The following is a 22,262-nucleotide window of genomic DNA, read 5'->3' on the forward strand; positions in this document are numbered from 1 at the left end:
GGGCTTCAATTGTCACATCTATGAGCACACAGACCTTTCTTCTGACTCCAGAACCATATCCCTTCCTATTTACCCCCATCCCCCCAAGCACCAGAGAGCCCCGGTGGCTTAATCTGCACAAGCAGAAATCATGATCTGCCCCAGCAGTCCTGGTCTTCTTCAAGTGTTTTCTCTCTTAGTACTTAGCACCTCCTTCCCCAGCAAGCCAGGGACCCAGCAATCAACTGAGTCCCTCTTCTCACCTTCCATAGCCAAGCAGCCAAGTTCTTCCAATTTTAAGATATAAAGAACTTTTGAATCCTTCCATTTCTTTCCATTATCCAAGCCACTCAGTCCTGGAATTCTGTAATAGCCTCCAGTGGGTATACTTTAGCCCCCCTCCAATCCCCTTTCCACCTCACAGCCAAGCTGATTTTTTTTTAAAAAAACTCAAATTTGGTGGTGTCGTGTTCTTGCTCAAACTACCTGTGTGATTTATCATTGCTTTTAGCCCTGAATATGATTTATAGGCTCAGTATGTATGGTCTGACTCCCACCCATGGCTCCAGGTTCATTTTGCACTGTGTTCCTTCACTGTACCTGAGAGCCAGGCAGTAGGTTTCTTTTGTTCTTGGACAGGCATCGTACTGTTCCCACCCCCACTCCCCAAGGCCATTGTACATGCACTTCCTTCCCCACTTCATGCAGTTAAACTCTACACTTCCTTCTGATCTCAGCTCGGACATGATTTCCTTAGAAGCCATCAGAGGTCTCTCTGTTGAGGTGAAGTCCCCCTCTTTTATTTGCTCATAGAAATATGTCTTCCATCTGTGTAGCCTAAATCTTAGTTGTGACTTCATAGTTCTGTGTGTATGATTATTTCACTATGCCTGTCTCCCTCATGAGACTCTAAGCTCTGTAAAGGGCAAGAACTGTGTGTGCTTTGCTAGGGGCAGTCCTTGGCACATAATGAGTATGCCATAAATATTTGTTAGATGAGTGAATGAAAAGACCAAAGAACACCCTTGTGTGGGGTTAGTTGTAGTCACTGCAATCAAGTCCTGTTTCTCTGGTCCATCCACTGGGACTTGGGAATAGTGTAGTCATAAGTAACCCTTCTAGACAATGGTATCCATGATAACTTAACCAATAGTTAAAGTCAAAATGTTGGGTTCTTATCCTGGCTCTGCAATGGTGTTCCCTCTGGCAAGTAAGAATTTCTTTAGGCCTAAACTCTATATTGCATCTATAGATTAGGTATCTCCTTCTATACTTGGGCTATCAACAGCTGTTCTCTCCAGATCTTTTCTCCCTCCCTTCTTGTCTGCCTCTTCAGCTGGAAATGACTAGGCCTCCTGCAAAGGGGGAGAAGCCTGAAACAGAACTGGCTTCTCTGTGGGAGGATTGGGAGGAAGCACAAAGCGTGGGTACTGATTCCAGGGAACGGCCTTGGTATTCAGAAACAACTGCTGGATTCTGTTTCTTCAAACGAACTAGTTTTGAGAAGCAAGGCTCAAATACTTGACATGACATGCTAGTCCTAAACAGTGTGTTGCCTGCAAGGATGTTAATTAATCAAACTTAAATGATACAACCTAGAAAGCTTCTTGAAGTGTGTTTAATCCCTTTCTCACTTAACTGGGGTCTCTCTTTCTGGCTCAGTGATCTTCAAGCAGTATAGAGTTTCAAGCCGCTATTGTTTATTTTCTCTGTATTTTGCTTAAATATTTATTTCATGATAAGTGAAGGGGAGTAACTTGGTTTTCAAACTGGAACGCTTCTTCAGAAGAAAGTCAACAGGTTGCTTTCTCCATCATTCTGATTCGTGGATCCCAATCTGTCCTCAGTAGATGAAGCCCAGCTACAGTAACCAAGGAGGAGATCCATCCTGTCCTAAAGTCTTGCAAAGTGAAGCTTGCAATGGTCTCTTTGTATGTTAGTATCTCCATCTCTAGAATGGATGCGGTTGTTTTTAACCACCCTTAGGGAGGTGTCATTAAATTGCTGAAATGATATTGGAAGAAAACAAGAGTGTTTAATTAATCTTGCAGAACAACACATCTGTATATTCTCCAGTGTGCATGAAAAGTTTCTTCAGAAGAGAATGTTTACACTGGATGTATATATACCTGATTTGATAATCCCAAACTACACCCCAACCACCCACTTCTGAATAGGGAAAAAAAAAATCAGAAGCCTGCAATTGTGTAACATGCAAATCTCTTCTGGACCATTGCCCATCGCTGTGGTTTGGCAATACAACCAGCACAACATCTCTTTTCTCATCTCTTGGAAAAAAAAAAAAACAAAAAACAAAAACCAACAGAGAAAAAAATACCTTGAGAATAAAGGTAATGATTAATCTATCAGGCAGGCACAAAAAGAATCGTTTTTGGGATTTCAGGTTCTAACTCGCTAAGTCAGATAAACAACAGTGAACAGGGGATGAATTTCACCAGAAGAGGATTAAGTCACGGGCTCTAATTGGGACAGCGTTTGTACAGTCAGAGAATCTCACCGGACATCTCCAGGAATCTGTGAGCAGTTGTCAAAACTTCCATTTTCACGTGCGAGTGAAGTACAGACCAGAAGAAGCAGATTGTGGTGGAGAGAGTGGTCCTTGGAGAAGCCCCACGATGCAACCTGGGAAGGGGCGAAAGGGGAAAAGTCTCAAGCAGAGGCTGGTCTTGAAGAGCAGCTTAGCTAAAGAAACAATCTCTGAGTTCTTGGGCACCTTCATAATGATCGTGAGTATTTCCTGAATTCTGACCCAATTGTACCTCTCTTTCTGTGTAGCTGGTGGCGGATAGTTTTGTTTTGTTTTCTTTAAGCTTGTCACTAGATTCATCTCTTCCAGGAAAGAGCACGTTACTTCCAGGCTCTTTGGCTATTTACTGGCCTCAGGTTTGGTTTTCATTTTTTCATTTCATTTATTCACAAGAGTTGATGGGGGTGGGAGAAGGGGAGTAAACTACTTTCTTCATTCCAGAGATTTACTCAGACTCTGAGCTGGCTTTGATTTCAAAATCAATGAGAAATTTTTCTCATTAATTAATTTATTTATACCCTGTTTGTTTCCCATGAACGTTGAGAAGATTCAGTCCTTTAAAATAAGGATTGGCAGTCAATAAATATGAATGTCAAGAAACAACTCAGTATTACAAGTCCTTGGCAAGGATTGTGTTTTTAGATAGCTTGACCTTTAGTAAATTAGAAATTGCACTAGGTAGAGGTAAAAATATGTATTCTTCAACCATCCACCTTTGGTTTTCATGATTTTCCCCCACTAATTTATGTTCAGTTACAAGGACCTTATATATAAAGGAAGGACTGATTCTAAGAATTATTCAAGAATTTTGCCCAGGGAATTGCACAGCTATTAATGAAAGACTGGACAGTTTACTTAGGTGGCATGGGCTCTAGGCTTTCATCCTATTGCACATTATAGCATTCTTTGGATGCTGAGTCTTTAGCTGGAGCCAGACCATTTGTGAGCAGAAAATGAAATGTTCAAGTATTCTCATATGCAACAACTACTGATTTTAACTTGCCTTAAAAAAATAAATAAACCTGCTCAAAGATTTCCTACTTCAGATATTAATAATTTTATTTTTCTTGTACATAAATTTTGAACATTAAAAGTTCTTTAGTAAAGTGCAGCACAATGACTATAGTTAATAACACTGTATTGCATGCTTAAAAGCTGCTAAGAGAGTAGATCTTTAAAGATTGTTATCAGGAGAAAAAAGTTAACTATGTGGTGATAAATATTAATTAGACTTATTGTGGTGATCATTTTGCAGTATATACAAATATTGAATCATTATGTTGGACACCTGAAGCTAATGTAATGTTATTATGTCAGCTCTATCTCAAAAAAAATTCTCTGTTTTTTTAAATACATAATAATTTAGGGGAATAAGCCAAGATCAAGAAACAAATGTAAACTCAAAAATTTGAATTAGTGTAAATTGAGAGAGAGTCATAAGTTTTCTGGTCTCTGAGAGCCTCTTTTTACTGGATTCACTCCAGTATTTTCAGTACGGACAAACTTTTCTTGACCGTCCTCATTCACTTGAGTAAAAATGCAGATGAGATGGGTAATTTGAAGGAAAAGAGAGAGAATAAAAGCCCATGATTTTTCTGATCTAAGTCAGTGCTTAACTGAAAAATCACCTTCAGTGAGACAAGAACTCTGGGGTCATGTTACTTGACAATTTGGTCCCAGTGAGGAGAGTGGATGTCCTCACAGACTCAATTCAGCAATACAGTGACCTATGGTGCAGAGAAGTAAAGCAAATTCAGTTATGATCCACAGTGTCCTGCAGAAAACAGAGGAGGAAGTGAACTAAACATCCATTTTGCAATTGAAAAGGTTAAAACCTCCTTTATTTCTTAATGTGAAGCTGTTTCATAATGCCATCCCCTCCGTCTTGAGTAAATAAAAGTTGCTTTCAGCCATTCACCATTCTACTCATCCAACCAGTAGCATGTCTACTTCCTCTAGTATTTAAGGTGAGAGCTAAAGAAATATCTTCATACTGTATGTTGAAAATTAAACTTTGTATCTTCTGGTGAAAGCCAATAATTGCCTAAGTGTTTCATTTCCATCTACACTCTACATTTATTTTTTTAAAGCCAACTCTGATAGACTCCATAATTGTGACTATAATCTTTTTATTGAGGCTTGGGGGATATAGAAAGGACGTTTTTGCACAAACACAATATTTTTTTAACCAATTAACCTTCATGGTTTTGCTCAACTATTAGCCAAAGCAATTGTTTCTGCTTTATTAGAAAATGTGCACTTTGCATTGCTTTGTGTTGTAAAAAGCTTTGCATGTTGATAAGGCACAGGCAAAAAGGAATATAAAGAAGATGACACAGGATATAATAGGACTCATCAGTCCTTCAAAATTGGCTTCTCCCCCAGATGTTGGGAGTCTGGAGCCATTTTCCCTCCTCTCAAAACTTGCTCTTAGAAAATAAAAAAATAAAAAATAAAAAAATAAAAAAATTAAAAAATAAAAAAAAAACTTGCTCTTAGGAGAAGCATCTTTTTTTTTTTTAAGGTTGTATTTATTTACTTGACAGAGAAAGCGAGAGTGCACAAGCGGAGGAAGCAGCAGAGGGAGAGGGAGAAGCAAGCTCCCTGCTAAGCAGGAAGCCCCACATGGGGCTCGATCCCAAGACCCAGGGATCATGACTTGAGCTGAAGGCAGCAGACAGTTAACCAGCTGAGCCACCCAGGCACCCCTGGAGAAGCATCTTCAACTCATTTACACCATGATGTAAATGACTGATAAGGCCCATTGGTCACATTAAAGTTCATGAAAAATTCTCTTTAAACTACAACTAAAAACAGTAATAATTGAGTTCTAAGCCTATGAACTAGTTCCAATTTGAGCTTGTGGGATGGGATGGGTAGGCCTTTTCACCTTTGCTATAAAAGCCTAGATCTTTGCCTTGAAGGGAGATAAAATGAGCAGAGACCTAGACACAGGATATGGAGGGCACAGGGCAGTGGGCAGTGCAGGAGGGAAGGAGGAAGTGGGATGGGTGGTACATGAGAAATGTCAGCCCCTACAGTGTTTTCCGTATTTGCTCTTGCCTTCCTCCATGACTTCATGACCAAACTTCCCACCTTGCCAAGGTACTGAGTTTGTCATTCTCTTCTTGGAGCGGTCTCAGATACGCTGACTATAGAGATTCTGGGGCTTTAAAATGATTACTACAAGGTGTGCTCAGATCTTGGAGTGGGTCTATTCCAGACTGGATAGCTTTTGAAACAAAATAATATATGATTAGCATTTAGATTAAAATAGGAAAATTCTTAAAATAAGCTAGTTCTCTCTCTTTTTTTTTTTTTTAGAAAAAAAAAGTGCTTTGCAGGGCATAATTCAGGATGTTTTGTATTGCTACATATTTAGAATTTACAGGTACTAGTGGGAGGGCTCTGAGATGCTGCTGGCCCTTCTTTTTGGTGGGGAAGCTGAGGCATAGGTTGATGCAATTGTGTGTCCTTTGAATCTGTGTGGAACCCAGGTGTCCTGCCTTAAGCATGCACTTGTCCTTGGTCTCCACTGTCCTTTTCCTCCAAAAGGCATAGAGTGCTTTCTCATATTGATTCTTTTTTCTAGATTCCAGTACAGTTAATATACAGTTATATTTGTTTCAGGTGTACCATATAGTGATTCAACTGTTCTATACATTACTCAGAGCTCATCATGATAAATGTGATCTTAATCTTCAACTTCACCTATTTCCCCCATGCCCCCACCTACTTCTCCTCTGGTAACCACCAGTCTGTTCTCTAGAATTAGGGTTAGGAGTCTGTTTTTTAGTTTCTCTCCTTTTTTCTTTGTTTGTTTTGTATCTTAAATTCCACATATGAGTGAAATAATGAGGTGTTTGTCCTTCTGTAATGGACTTATTTTGCTTAGCATTATACTCTGTAGATCCCTCTGTGTTGTTGCAAGTCTCATATAGGTTCTTGTTTATTTTTGTATTTATATCTTTCCTGGGAGAGAGAGAGAGAGAGAGAGAGAGAGAGAGAGAGAGAGAGAGAGAGATCAACTCCATTTTGCCAGATGGAGAAACAGGTATAACATAACTAAGGGGTTTACCCAAGGTCACCCAGACTATGAATGCAAGATGCAAGAGCTGGGCTTGATATTTGATTTCATTTATTCCTAATGCACTACTGTTTGATGAAAATTAGCTCCTTTCATGGGAAAGCCCAAGAGAAGCTTACTCATTTTATAGTCTAAAATAAAATATGTTAGACACTAAAAGTGTCAAAAGATGATTGTATAGAAGGGACATGATCATGGCAGGGAAACTTTATAGAAGGTCTATCAGCATAAAGTTTAGGGACCACTTCAGTACCAAAAAACACACTCAAACCTGTTGTGACACTAGGTTCAGTCACATCTTCAGGTTCATAATGAATACACGGACCATGCATTGCACTGTGTTTCTTTTAGGGCTTCTATTTTCTGGGTTCTCTTTGAGACCACCCTGTGGCTCAGAGCAAAGGACCCACAAGCAGTGGTCATAAGGAGACACTGTAACTTCTCTTGCTTTCTGACTCAGCAGTCACTTGCCCTTTCTCTGATTTCTCTCTGCTTGGTCTGGCTCACTGCCTCACTCCACCGCAGGACGTCCAGGATGAGGGTCCCACTGAGCGAGAGCTGTCCGTCTGCCAACAGGTGATTGGACGAAGCCTCTGCTGGCAGCAGTGCCTGATAGATTCTGGCCACAAATGGCACATCTGCGGGAGCAGTGGAGGAATCTGTGTCCTCAGGCTCTCATGCACTGGCTTTGAATGAAGTGGTCTCTGCAGTCTCAGCCCTGTGTCTTTCAGATGAGGAAACAGACCCACAAGCTCACAGAATTTTGTCGCATGCTTTTTCCACCGCAGTAGAACATCAGAGAGAACTTGCACAGTCAATCCCCCCTGATTCTTATTATTTACTTATGATTTATGTTTACTTCTCAGCTTCTGGTGGATTTGTGCTTCTGTCCTGGGGTGTTTCATTACTTTAAGAAAGTCCCAGCTTCTAAATAGGAACATGTGGAAGAGCTAAACACAGAGGGTTCTGTGTGCGCTCTTGCCCTGTGCCTTCCTCGGGGGTGGGAGGGCCCGAAGCAGGAGGTTCTTTCCCTTCCAGTGTGGTGATGTGATGAGGGCAAAAGACAACAAAAGGGGTTAACATTTACTGAGCATACACTATACCCAGACACTCTTTAATTCTGGAAAAATCTCAGGAGGTAAGGCAATTGTTCTCATTTTACAATGATGAAATGAAGGCTTAGTACAATCAAGCAACTTGCCAACAGGCAAGTGTGTGGCGGAGCTGGGATTAGAGCCAAATAGATCCCTGCTTCTCCTTCACCATGCTGGAATTATCATTCTCACGTATGCTTTTGAGCTTTTACTACTGTTGCCTGAATCAATATATATATTACTGTTTTGTATGCTTTAAAAATGTACATACATGGGTTCCTAGTTTGTATACCTTCTACATCTGGAAATTTTTCTCCAAATACACTCCTGAGATTTATCTGTTTGGAGACATGTAAACGTGGGTAATTCATTTTAGTTCCATAGTGCCGTGAGTTTATCGATCCATTCCCCTTGTGAACTGTTAGGTGGTTTGCAGTTTGTCACTCTGACCAACACTGCTGCAATGAACGTCTTAGTACATGTCTTCTTGCACATGTGTTTTCCAGTTTCTTCTGAATGTACACTTAGGAGTGAGTTTGGTGGCCCAAGGGCATGGGCATTTTCAATCTCAAGTATATTGCAAAATTGCTCTCTGAAGTGGTTTTAAATTTACACAACAAAAGGGGTTAACGTTTATTGAGCATACACTATACCCAGTACCATCAGCAACCTGTGAGTTCCCATTTTCCACGTACTCTCCGACTCTTGATATTATCCCGCTTTCAGAGTTTGCCCACTTGACATGTAACAAATAGAATTTCACCAGTAATTTTAATGAATTCTTCATGCAGTTGACCATCTTTTCATGTTTACTGAACCTTTAAATTTCCTCTTCTGAAAATGGCCTGTTCATATCCTCTGCGTTTAAAAATTTTTCATATTAGTTGTAATAGGATACTGGTATTTTTCAAAATCCAGACAGTAGAGATATTTTGTGTTTCCTTATTGTATAGTTTAATGTCCTGCTTTTGATATTTAAGTCTTTAAATCGTTAGAATTTATTGTGGTGTATGATGTAGAGTAGGTGCTCTTCATCTGGTAGGAGAGCCAGTTGTTCCAGTAACATTTTTGACAGTCTGTTCTACTTCTATTAATTGTGATGACATCATTTATAGTTAGATAGAGATCATATATCAGTTCATATATAAATGCGGTTGTATGCCTAGGCCTAGACTTGATTGAGTTCTATTGATTTCTCTGTCCAAACCAGCACCAATGCCATATATTTTTGTTATAATTACTTTCTAAATTATTTTTGTTATCTGATATTTTTCTTCCTTATGTTTTCAGTATTGTCATAGATATTTTTAGCCCTCTATTCTTTCACATGAATTTTGGGATCAGTTTATCAAGTTCCATAAATACCCTGTAGACATTTTGACTGGAATTGCACTAAATTGCTATATTATTCTAGATAGAACTGATACCTTTAAAATATTGAATCTTCCATCCATGAACATGATGTAGCTCTTTCTTAATAGGTCTGCTTTTCAAACTTATTTTTAGGTTTTATAATTTACTTGATATAAGTAATATGTATCATTTGTTTGATATATTTCTAGGTACTTTGTGATTGTTATTACTATTGTGAACAGTACATTTTGAAATTATATTTTCTAAAACAAATTACATTTTGGTGATTGCCAGGGTTTAGGAGCAGCATCGATTTGTGTGTGTTGATCTTGTATTCAGCAAACTCGGTAACTCTCTAATTATGCAAGCAAATTGATAGATTATTTTGGATAGTCTATATAGATCAGGACTGTCAAATATGATAGCCACGAGCCATACATGGGCACTTAAATGAAAATTAACTTAAATAAAATGAAATTTTTTTCTTCAGTTTTACTAGTCCCAGTCTGAGTGCTTAAGACCCATATATGGCTTCTGGCTACATTGGACAGCGTGGATATGGAACTTACCTCTCACTGCAAAATGTTCTACTGGACTGTACCTAGTATGGACAATTTTTTCCCTGAGAGTATGAGAACTTTTATTTTCTTTCTTCCTTAGCCTTAAATGTTTAATTTCTTATTACAAACCTCTCTAGCACAAGGTTATTAGAAGCTATAATTGTAGCATTCTTGGTTTATTCCCAACTTTAAAGAACCTGCTTCTCATATTTTACTATTAAGTGTGATAGCTCCTGTAGGCTTTTGGAAACATTCTTGATTGGAGTAAGGAAATTCCTGTCTATTCTTCATTTACTAAAACTTTCACCACGGATGATTATTGAATTTTTTAAAAATATCTCTTCTATATTTATTGAGATAAGCATATGGGTTTTTCTTTTATCTGTTGACAAAGAAAATTACACTGACAAATATTTTTAGCATTTAATCATCCTTACATTCCAGAGATGAATTCCCACTAATCATGCAGCATTTAGTTTGCGATGTTTTATTAAGGATTTGAACTATAATTTCTTTTTATTATGTTGTCTTTTGTCTAGTTTTATCACTGAGATTATATTAACATCAATGAAATGTTCTTTCTCTTTTTATATTTTCTAAAACACTTTGCATAAAATAAGTATTAGCTATTTTTTGAAGATTACTTACCATATGTACTGGAAAAAAAAAAGGGAGAGAAAAAAGGGAGGGAGAGAGTAAGACAGAGAGAAGTGTGTGCAAGATTTCTCTAAAAGTTATGTCTAATTTAGATTCTCTATTCTTACATTTTAGCAATTTCTATTTTTTCCTAGGAAACTGTACTTCATTTGTATTTTCAAATGTAGTTTTTCAAACCTGCTAATATTTTCAAAATCAATAAGGTGAAAGCAATAATTCTGAAATTTTTTAGGGTATTTACATATGGCTTTTAATATCTCTACTGTAACTGTGGTGTTGTTTTATTTCTAAATTTAATATGGTTTCTTTGTTTTCACCCAGTAGTTTCTGCTTTGACCTTTCTTACATTGTTTCATTGAGTTAATCAGCTTTATTTCTCCCTTTTCTCCTATGTTCTTTCTAAGTATTTACCTTTACATTTTAAAAAATGTATTCTTGAATACGTTTTTGAATTAACAAAGTTTAAAGTGAGTCAATATTTCTTTACTTCTGAACAACAGGAAATTTTAAAAAAATCCTGATTGTAATCAACCACTCCGTCTTACACATCATTTTTGTCCGATTTTTAAATCTTATCCTCATAATTTTTATTATTGGTGTATTTAATAGGGATCACTTATTTAAATTTAGTATCATTTATCAGCTTATTTGCTAATTATTCCTACATACATGCATCTGTTTTAGTTGCAATTTCCTCTTTGTGCAGTAAAAAAACTTTTTTTTAAAAAAGATTTTATTTATTTATTCATGAGAGACACAGAGAGAAGGTAGAGACATAGGCAGGCTCCTTTCAGGGAGCCCGACATGGGGCTCGATCCCAGAACTCTGGAATCATGCCCTGGGTCAAAGGCAGATGCTCAACCGCTGAGCCATCCAGGCAACCCTAAAAAAACTTTAGAAATTTTTCAGGAAGGGTGTGTGACAGATAAACTTTGTCCTTGTTTGCCTAAGTTTGTTTTTATTACACTCTCATGTTTCAATGATTAGCTGATAAATTTTAGGTTGATGATTGGTTTTGCTTGACATTTTATAGATCTCATTTCCATGTCTCTTGTTGCTGTTGACAAGTCTGTTGTTCATCTAACTTTTGTTCTTAATCTAAATTTCTCAGGTTACTATTAAGAGGCTCTCTTTTTTATGTAGTACACACACAGAGAAATACTCAGCCTTAGAAAAGAATGATATTTTGCCTTTTTTAACAACATGGAACAGACTTCGAAGTTATGCTAAATGAAATAAATCAGACTGAGAAAGACAAATACCATATAATTTTACTCAAATGTGGAGTCTAAAAAACATAACAAATGAATGAATAAATAGAAAGCAGAATCAGACCTATAGATACAGAGGACAAACTGATGGTTGCCAAAGGGGAGGGAAGGGGGTGGACAAAATGAGTGAAGGGGAGTGGGAGATACAGGCTTCCAGTTATGGAATGAATAAGTCACGAGGCTGAAAGTACAGCACAGGGAATATAGTCAGTGGTACTGCAATAGTGTTGTATGGTGACACATGGTAGCAGTGAGCATAGCACAACCTATAGAGAAGTTGAATCACTATGTCATACACCTGAAACTAATTGCATGTCAACTATACTGAAACTTTTAAAATTATAAAAATAACAACAACAAAAAGAGTCTCTCTTTCTTTTCCCCTGAAATTTCACTACAATATGACTAAGGGTTATTTTATTTTATTTGTAGTACTCAGGATTCATTGTTTATCAGAATTTAAAGAGTCACAATTTTTTACCATTCTGGAAAAAATTCTCAACTTTATTCTTTGCTTTTCCCCTAGTCTCTCTATTTTCTCCTTTTAGAACTCCTATTATGTGTGCATATATGCCCGACTCTCACTTTTTTCTTCACCATTCTCTCATATCTGTATCTCTTAATCTCTCCACGATGAATTTTATGTAGTTGTCTCAAACCTATCTTCCAGTTTGCTAATTCCTTACTCAGTTGTATTTAAACTTTTGTTTAACACACTCATGTTTTAAGTCTTTAGTTTCATTCATATATTTTCATTTCTAGAAGTTCTATTCGATTCTTTTCAAAAATTGCCTTTCTTATATGTTCATTTCTTTCATCTGTTTAACTCACTAAAGCCTAATATACTTATGGCATTTTACGATTATTCTATCATCTCAAGTTTGGAGGGAACTAATGATCCTGCTTATTTTATCTATTAACTCTCATTGACAAAGTATGCTTTCCTTTAGTGTTTCATAAATCTGTATTATAAACTCTTCAGGAAGGTTTGTTTCTCTCTGTGGGAATTCTATATGGCCTGAACTGTGGGGTTATTCTTCCACAGTAGGTTTGCATTTGCTTCTGCTAGGTTGCCCAGGTATATCACCAACCAGAAATGATTATTGTGAAGTGGAAAATTGGAAAGGGAAGATTGATGAATGTGCATGCCCTGTTGAAGAGCACTCTCCCAAAAGTGTGGGATGTGTGACCACGAACGATTAGGAAATCCCATACTTTCTTCAAAATGAAGCTGGTTCCCTTCAAGTCCTTAGAGCCTGAGTCAGGATCAGCTGAAGGAGGACTTTCCTGTAGACTTCCCCTTATCAGCAGTGAACATGAAGGGCCAGACTAGCCCGGAAAATTTCAGAGTTCCAAAGGACTTGGGGAGAAAAGTCAATTCTGGGTCACTGATCTAAAGGCTACAGATTCCTAAAGCCAAACAGTTCTGCCAAACAGAACGCTGCTTTTGATCCCTGCATTTAAATTTTGACTAAGAAAACTTGCCACTTTCATTGACTTTCAAAGAGGAAGTATTTTTGTTTTCTACTTTGCAGAGTGGGCTTGGTTGGTTTTCCTTTAGTCACAAAGCCCATTGCAACATGTTCCCATTACTTGACAAGAAAGGAGAACATAGAAATGAGAGCAGAAGTTGGTTCCTCTTTACTCATCAGCCTTATGATAAAGATACAACATAAAGTGAGGGATCATAAGAAAGAGAAGCCTCACAAAAGTGAGGTAACTGATAGAACAGATCAAAATGCTAAAACAGCCCAACAATGAAGGCTACCCCGTACATCTAGTGGGCACCTTATTTCATGTCTGTGGTAGGATTGCTAAGCCCACAGAATCCACAAAGCAAAGCAAATGCTTTAAAAGAAAATACACCAGCAAATTATGCCCCCCTCTTGATAGATTAACTGATCATGCTAAGATACACAGTCCTGGCATGGCCAGCCAACATCACAAAAGACCTGAGGGCCTAGTCCTGCTCAGCCTAGAATCAGCCCATGTGCCTTAGTCTCTATTTAGAAGTTTTGTTTTTCTTTGGAGGAAATCTCCCAAAACACCTATGCCTCTATCAATAGGTAAGTAGTTAAAGATACTGAGGTGCTTCTTTACAGTGGACACCTATGTAGCCATGAAAGATAATGAGGCCAATTTTTATATGCTGATATGAAAAAAATTCACTAATCTATTAAATTAAAAAAGCAGGAGGAAAATGGTATGTATAAAATACTCCTACTTATATAAATATACACACACAATCTTTGACAGAATATACCAGAAAGTATTGATACTCGTTATCATGAAGAAAAAAATACAAAATATGGGATAGAAAAGAGACAAATTTCTTAGATCTTATTGCATACCTTTTGTAATTGAAAAAATCTTACGAATTTATGTATATTTTCTTCACTCCCCTGCTCCCCCTAAAAGAGCTCACTCAGCAGAATTTCTCCCTTCCAAGTGTTTTAGGGAGCTGCCCAAAATGTGTTCTAAAGAACACTTGTTCCATGAATTACAAATAAAGGTGTATGGAAGAAAATATACTGACTTTCCCAAATATGTCCAAATAAGACTTATCAGAGCTTTTAATGTTCACTATAAACTCTAAGTGGGGAATAGAATATATAGATCTTCCCAGACTCACTTCACCACAATCCCTTTTTAAAATTTTAATTCCAGTGTAGCTAACATACAGTGTTATATTGATTGCAGGGGTACAAGATAGTGATTCAACAATTCTATATATTACTCAGTGCTCATCAAGATGAGTGTACTCTTAATCCCCTTCACCTATTTCTCTCACCTCCCCATCCATCTCCCCTCTGGTAACCACCAGTCTGTGCTCTAGAGTTAAGAGTCTGTTTCTTGGTTTGTCTCTATTTTTCCTTTCTTTATTTGTTCTTTGTTTCTTAAATTCTACATATGAGTGAAATCATACAGCATTTGTCTTTCTCTGATTTATTTTGCTTAACATTATACTCCGATTTATTTTGCTTAACATTATACTCTTTAGATCCACCCACATTGTTGCAAATGGCAAGATTCATTCTTTTTTATGGCTGAATAATATTCCATTGCATGTCATATCTTCTTTATTCATTTATCTATCATTGGACACTGGGATGCTTCCATAATTTGACTATTATAAATTATGCTGCAATTACGCTGTGTAATTTATGCACAGAGAGGTGCATATATGCTTTCGAATTAGTACTTTCATATTCTTTGAGTAAATACCCAGTAGTGCAATTACTAGCTTATATAGTAATTCTATAATTAGTTTTTTGAGGGATATCCATACTGTTTTCCACAGTGGGTGCACTAGCTTGCATTCCTACCAACAGGGCACAAGGGTTCCTACTTCTCCACATCCTCACCAACACTTGTTGCTTCTTGTGTTTTTTATTTTAGCCATTCTGAAAGATGTGAGGTGATTTCTCATTGTAGTTTTGATTTTTATTTCCCTGATGATGAGTGATGTTGAGCATCTTTTCATGCGTCTGTTGGCCATCCATATGTCTTCTTTGGAGAAAAATTGGAATGACAGAGAAGATTGGCATGGCCTCTGCACAAATCTTTTTTTGAGGAGCATCTCATGGAACTGATGATCTATGGAATGTACTTTAGGAATTGCAGGGCCTGGAATGAATTTAAAAAACAAATCAGCCCCAGAATTCCTCTTTCTTTAGCAATCTTTCAGACCAAAAATGACCCAGGATGTACTTAATGTTGTTAGACCACTCTGAATAAAGGGAGAGCTGTCTCAGCAACTCTCCATCCACATGCACAAAATCAGACCACGGTTATCCTAATATGAACACTCACACCTTAATAAATAAATACTTAATTAGTTCCTTATTCTGGCCCTGGGATCATGATCAAGTTCTTGTCCAACCTAGCATTATTTGGGTGAGTTGAGGGATGTGAGTGCCTGATGTAGGTAAGAAAAGGAGAGCACTGTTCTTTTTAGCTTGTGAGAAATAATGGTGTTTAACCACCTTATATTTCTGAGGCCCAATTTTATTCTTGGTACTCAGAGAGCTCTGAGGTTGGCCATCTGCCCATTCACCTGGTTCTCAAATCTCAGATTCCTCTGTTTTTATGAGCCTGCCCTAATATCATCTCTTTTCAAGTACAGCTGGTTCTTGAGTGGTGATTGATCTTATCCTGACATTCTCTCAGGCTACGTGCCACCAAATATTTTTAACCAGAATGTCCAGGTTGCAGTCTTGGTTTTTTGTGACTATTTTGTTATGACTGAGAAAATTTTATTTTCCAATTGAAACTAACTCACTAAAACTGACTGGAAAGCCATACATAAATATGCATTCTGCCCAGATGAAGGGGACAAGCAGACCCACCAAAACAGCAGTTGTCCGAAGAGGAGCACACCACTAGGGGTCAGAAAACTTGGCTCCAAGTTCAGATTCTGCCATTTATTAGCTGTGCAAATATTGCCGAATTGTGCAGTCTTCCACTTTTTAAGTCTTTATTTTAATTCCAGTAGAGTTAACATACAGTGCAACGTTGGTTTCAGGTATACAATATGATGATCGAACACTTCCATACAACATCAGGTGTTGATCACAGAAAGTGCCCTCCTTCAACCCCATCACGTGTTTCCCTCCATCTCCCCCTCCTCTGGTAACCATCAGTCTGCTCTCTAGAGTTAAGAATCTGTTTCTTCGTTGTCTCTCTCCAGTCTTCCACTTTTAAAATTGCAGATTAAATGTTGGCAGGTAATGTATGTGACAGTGTGGTGTTCACGCTATAAATGTTTGTTCACCTAGCCAGTGGTCAAAATCATGTGTAGTCAAACCTGGGCACCATCATTTACTACCCATATGAATGTGAGAAATTCTCCTAACCTCTCTAAAAACTTCATTCCCTTATTTGTGAAAGGGAGGAGATGAGAGGACTTGACTCATAGGGTCAAGTGAGGACCAATGGGCTAATGTATGGAAAGTGCTTAGCTCATCAAAGCACTCAATAAATATTAGATTTTTGTTGTTCCTGTTATCATTATGTGTTCCAATGGATATAGTCACATAAATTAAATAGATATATGATAGGCGGGATGTGGGACTTCTGGTAACATATACCTACAGCACAGGCTGGAGGGACAAGGTTTGCAGAGAATATACTGGCAGATTGGCATTTGTTCTCTCTCCTCCCCAGTCACAAAAAGCAAAATGTTTATAGGAGGAGGGGAATCTCGGGCAAAGCCCCGTAGCGACTCCTGTCTCAGGAATGGGGATGGTGTTTTTGGTCTTCTTCTTATCACCACCATAGATAAGTCATGTCTATAGTCGATCCTTTGTTTGAAGGTAGCCACAGATACTCCCTCCAAGAACTGAGAAGTTGTGCTACATGTCAGGGATGTTATCACCATGCTTATCTGTGGGGCCAAGAAGTCACTGGAACCAAAGCTGAATGAATGGGTTTCTCCTTCCAGGGCTTCAGATGGGAGTCATGCTTATTTGAGATGAGGCAGGTCACATGTATGAGTGAAGTGGACCTGGTGGGGTTAAGGAAGATGTGCACTTTCTGTCTTAGGAGGCATCTGCCACACAGACTCTCTCCACTGTGGCCAAGTAGGAAAGAGGTAGGTTTTTATCCGATTTTCAAGTTTTTCAAGAATGGTCAGAAATCAAAAGTTCTAGGTGCAATTTTTCTCTTTTTAGATACTGGCAGCAATCTTTAAAATTAAAAAAAAAAAAAAAAGGCACCATGTAGGCCAAACAAACATTTTTCTGAGCCAATCCATTCATGGCTGTCTTTAGCCATGGGCCACCAGTTTATGACTCTGCTCTAAAGGTGTCCTTAACTGCATTCTACAGACAAAATACTGTCACCAGAAAAGAGCAAATGGAGAGATTGTGAGAGTCTAAAAGCCGTCTGTTAAATATCATCTGTTTATAAGGGGCCTCTCTATGGGAAATCTAATTCCTACATGTGAGATTGTTGTCCTTTTCTTTTCCCATCCTCACACCTGGCAAAACTGACTGAAGCATTAGCGTGAAAACCATTTTTTTTAGATTTTATTTATTTTTTGAGAGAGAGCAAGAGGTGGGGTACAAAGGGAGAGGCAGAAAGAGAGGCAGACTCCCCACTGAACAGGGACCCCTGCACAGAGCTCAGTCCCAGGACCCTGGGATCATGACCTGAGCTGAAGGCAGACACTTAACCGACTGAGCCACCCAGGAGTCCCATGTGAAAACCATTTTTATTTCAGGCAGTATCAAAAGAGAAATCTTGATCTCATATAATTTTAATCAAATGTATCATGAGGCCAATCTGTCATGTGCATATATTAATATATCTCAGATAGTCTTATGTCAGATGATTCAATAATTTGGGGTATTAATCAACCGATTCAAGAATTTGGGGAGACCTAAATGTCGAAATGGCCATCACCTAGTTAGTAAGAGAAAATTATGAAGCTGTGTCTCCATGTACACTTTCCCTAGGCATAAATGCTGAAGGTGTTTTTTAATAACAAGCCTACAATATTAAATAACAGAACCACACTTCATCTATACTTTTCTTGCCAGTTCTTAGCTATGTTACCTTTCCCACCAGTCTGTGAGCTCACAGAGGAACTGTGTCTGTTTGGGGGGGGTGGGTTTTTTTTGCATCCCCGCTACCAACAGGCATTATGCATGGCACTTAGAATTTTCGAATGTACCTATATACGGAGAATTAAAGGAAGAGAGGAAGGAACAGCTTGAGTGAATGTCAAATTCCAATTAGGGCTACTTCGAGTTTTGAGGATCTTAGTTTCCTACAATTGTGCTTTCTTAAAAAAAGATTTTTATTTATTTATTCATGAGAGACACACACACACAGAGGCAGAGACACAGGCAGAGGGAGAAGCAGGCTCCATTCAGGGAGCCGGATGTGGGACACGATCCCAGAACTCCGGATCACGCCCTGAAAAGGCAAATGCTCAACCACTGATCCACCCAGGCATCACGCTATTGCTATTGTGCTTTTTGAAAGACAGACTGGACAAACTACTTACTTGGCTCAGGTACAGTTGAGGGCAGTTTAGTTTAAGTGAAGAAACACAACCTTTGGACACAAATGTTAATTTTAGGTTCCAAAAGATCTTTTCACTAGCTGTATGTCCTGAGGCAAATTACTTAATTTCTTTGTCCCAATGTTTCTTTAGATGAAAACAGCAGATTTTCCTCCCTCATAAGCTATTATGGGAACTAAAAGAGAATATTTGTAACTGTGTGTGTGTGTGTTTGTGTGTGTGTGTGTGTGTGTAAGCAAATCAGTTTCTTTAAAATACAAATGTTGGGGCACCTGGGTGGCTCAGTCGGTTAAGGGTCTGCTTTCAGCTCATGTCATGATCTCAGGGTCCTGGGATCGAGCCCCATGTAGGGATCCCTGCTCAGTGGAGTCAGCTTCTCCCTCCCCCTCTGCCCCTCCCCCTGCTTGTGCTCTCTCTTAAATAAATAAAATCATTTAAAAAAAATAAATAAAATACAAATGTTGCCACAGATATACTCTTTTAATGATGACTTCTGTCTTATGAACATTTACATTACATGATAAGTTTTCTACGGAAGGTTATTTTTCATTTAAAATATGTTGGAGGGGAATGGGTGACGGGCACTGAGGTGGACACTTGACGAGATGAGCACTGGGTGTTTTTCTGTATGTTGGTAAATTGAACACCAATAAAAATTAATTAAAAAAAATAAATAAAATAAAATATATGCCTTGGGCAGCCCGGGTGGCGCAGCGGTTTAGCGCCACCTTCAGCCCAGGGCGATCCTGGAGTCCCAGGATCGAGTCCCGCGTCGGGCTCCCTGCATGGAGCCTGCTTCTCCCTCTGCCTGTGTCTCTGCCTCTCTCTCTGTGTGTGTCTCTATGAATAAATAAATAAAATCTTTGTAAAAAATAAAAAATAAAATATATGCCTTACCTAGTTCCAAGAAGACCTGCAGCAACACACCAGGTAAACAGCCATACAGGACTCACATTCTTGGGTCCCACTGTTGCTGCCCACGTGACACATAGCAAACATCCCCCAGACTGGCACCACTGGATTAAAGGGTACTAACTTCCTAGAAAAGTTTTCAAGAGAATGCTAATGAGTAAATACTAGCCAGGTGAGCTTGGAAGCCCCTGGGGTATTTTATTATTGATGGCCACCTGGGCTACTTACTTCTTTGGCTCTGGCTAAAGGGGCAGGTGGGAGTGGGGGAATTGCTTGGCTTCTCAGGCCTTGGTATTAAGAATAGATGTGAGTGCTAGTAAGTCCCCAGATGCTGGCTAGTGCCGCAAGAAATCTGTGTGGCTCGTGGGTGTGATTCATCGGTGCAGAAAAGGACTGCCCTCCCATTTCTCAGCCCACTCACTTCCGGTGCCAGGCAGGTTTGGTCAGCATTAGGGACATGAGTGTGCCTTCTGCTGATGGTCACAAAGTTGTGAGGTGCTATGGGAAAAGGAGCTAGCCAAAAAGAACAAGAGGAAAGGGTTTGATGGGCTTTCTGGTCTAGTGTTCTGCTGAGTGCTCAGTCATCTACTGGAAGATGCCTGTGCAGGGGGAGCTAGAAAACAAGCCAATAATAATCAGTGAAACCAGTTTTGCATAAACCAAAAAGCTGCACTTAATCACCAGCCTATCTCACCGATCTCTGAGAAAGGAGGGGAAATGGGGCTGAAAAGGATTTTTCCCTAGGTCATTGAAAGCTTTGGTGAAAAAGCACAAGTGTTGGGTATTTTTCTGAACCAGAGCAACCACATTTGTTCTCATCAGGAAAGCCACTTGTCCTGGCACAAAAACCCAGAACTACAAGAAGATTCCCAATAAGCTTCATCCTCAGTCCTTTCTCTCGGGACTGGTGCATCTGGCTTACAGGGTGGCTTTTTACACTGGGTAGATGGGTAGATGGATAATCGATGGCTGCTTGTGTCCCCAAGTCCTTCAGCCCTCCTGGACAGCCCTTCACTGCAGTGTGCACGTTGGGAAGCTGGTGCCCCGATTCCACATTCTGTGGGACCTCAGTGGTCTTTAGGAATCTTTCCGTGAGTCCTAGGGGGTGTTGGTTGCCTCTGACGTCCTCTCACTCCCTCCAATGTGTAATGGTTAAAAGCACAGGCCTCTGAATAAGACAGACCTGGGATCAAATCCAGGCTCTGTCTCCTTTGTTTTTATTATGTAATATTGGAACACTTGCTTGGCCTCTCTTAGCCTCCATTTGTTTATCCATAAAATGGAGGTAGTAATACTGTCCTCTTCTCCCAGAGTGAGCATATATTGGTAGTGATGACGTAATGCAGGTAAGGCACTTAATATGGAACAGAGCACAGAGAGCAAACCGAGTAGCCGGTAGCTGGTGTTGGTATTTCCTTTCCCATACTATGCTAAACAGATGGGTAGAGACAGCAAACGTTTCATGCAGGCTTCGCTCCAAAACCTGTGACAATACTTGCTTCTTAAGAAGCCTTTCCAACTATTCTTTCAGTATCCATGAGTTCCGAAACCACTGAACTACGAAAGGTAGATACAAGACCTGTTATCTTTTCCTTCTTTGGATGATGCCTGATGCTCACAGAGAATCAGAGATCCCTTGCAATAATCACAGGGTCCCCCAATGATCCCTGGCATCACATCGCATGTGTTTGCAAACATTTTCTAAAGAATCCTTGGCCTTTATTAACTATTGCTTTTATGAAAGGGCTCAGTTTTTACATTGTGACTAGACAAATATTTGTGGAGTGTCTATTATATACTGTGTACCATGTTAGGAACATTTTGGTTTGCCCTTTGAGGAGGTAATAGATACCCAAGAGGTTTGAGAGTGGCCAAATGAAATAAAATCTGAGGGCTTATTATTCTCCCATCCCAGCATTTGTTTGTGATAATTACTTTATCACTTTGGGCTTTGTATTATGTCCAGTAATCAGCTTGTCATAGGGGTCATGGCTCAAGTGGGAACTTCCCAGCAACTCAGCTGAGATTTCTTAGAAATTACACCTCCCACTTCTCACATCCTACCCCCTGTTTCTATTGAAGAGATTTACACAGAGTTTTTACCCCTGCTTATGTTTAGATATTTTATTACACCCCATGAGATCAATATCTGAGCATGGAATGTGAAGAAGCATGAGCTGCTGTGGGGGACATCACAGTCTTAGTGGGGTGACACAAGGCAAGGTGGAAATGACAATGAAATGACACTGTAAAGACACAGTAGGAGAAGCAGAAGAGGCCTCTAAGGGCTTAAGCTGTCAAAGGAAAGCCCCACAGAAAAGGCAGGATTTTAGCTCAGTGTCAAGAGCACACAGAGATTGGTTGGGGAAAGGGACAGATGGAGAAGGGACATTCTGCGGGAAGGTATAGCGTGAGCAGGTGTACAGAGTGGGAATGAGTGTCATGAAATCAAGTGACTGGGATGCCAGCCTGGCTGATGTAGGTTTATGCTGAAGAATACTGGGCAGAAACTGGGTGGGGTCATGAGGCAAGGCCCTGCCTGGGTACCAGGAGAAGGAGTTTGTGCTGCCATTTCCTGAGTCATGTCTGGGGTAGTGGCGCGTTGAGTCCTGCTTCATCTTGTCATGGTCACTGAGTGGGGATCCACTGGGGATCGGGACACTGGTTGGAGGCTGCAGAAAAAAATCTCAGAAGACATGGAAATGATTGGCTATGGGTGGCAAAGGGAGAGAAGAGGAAGGAATACCAAATGATTCCAGAATGTTTGGCCT

The 22,262-nt window shown here is 39.3% G+C and overlaps 1 protein-coding gene across 1 annotated transcript in view; it reads left to right on the top strand.

Moving 5' to 3' along the window:
• The first annotated feature begins 2,211 nt into the window (after positions 1-2,211).
• AQP9 (aquaporin 9) overlaps positions 2,212-22,262 on the top strand; it is a 45,148-nt gene continuing 25,097 nt past the window's right edge. Inside the window, exon 1 of the mRNA XM_025999445.2 lies at positions 2,212-2,726. Within this exon, the coding sequence (XP_025855230.1) occupies positions 2,616-2,726 (111 nt within the window). The 5' untranslated portion in view covers positions 2,212-2,615. The remainder of the gene's footprint in view (positions 2,727-22,262) is intronic.

This window comes from Vulpes vulpes, chromosome 15 (assembly GCF_048418805.1).
Source record: "Vulpes vulpes isolate BD-2025 chromosome 15, VulVul3, whole genome shotgun sequence".
In the NCBI taxonomy this organism is placed as follows: Eukaryota; Metazoa; Chordata; class Mammalia; order Carnivora; family Canidae; genus Vulpes; species Vulpes vulpes.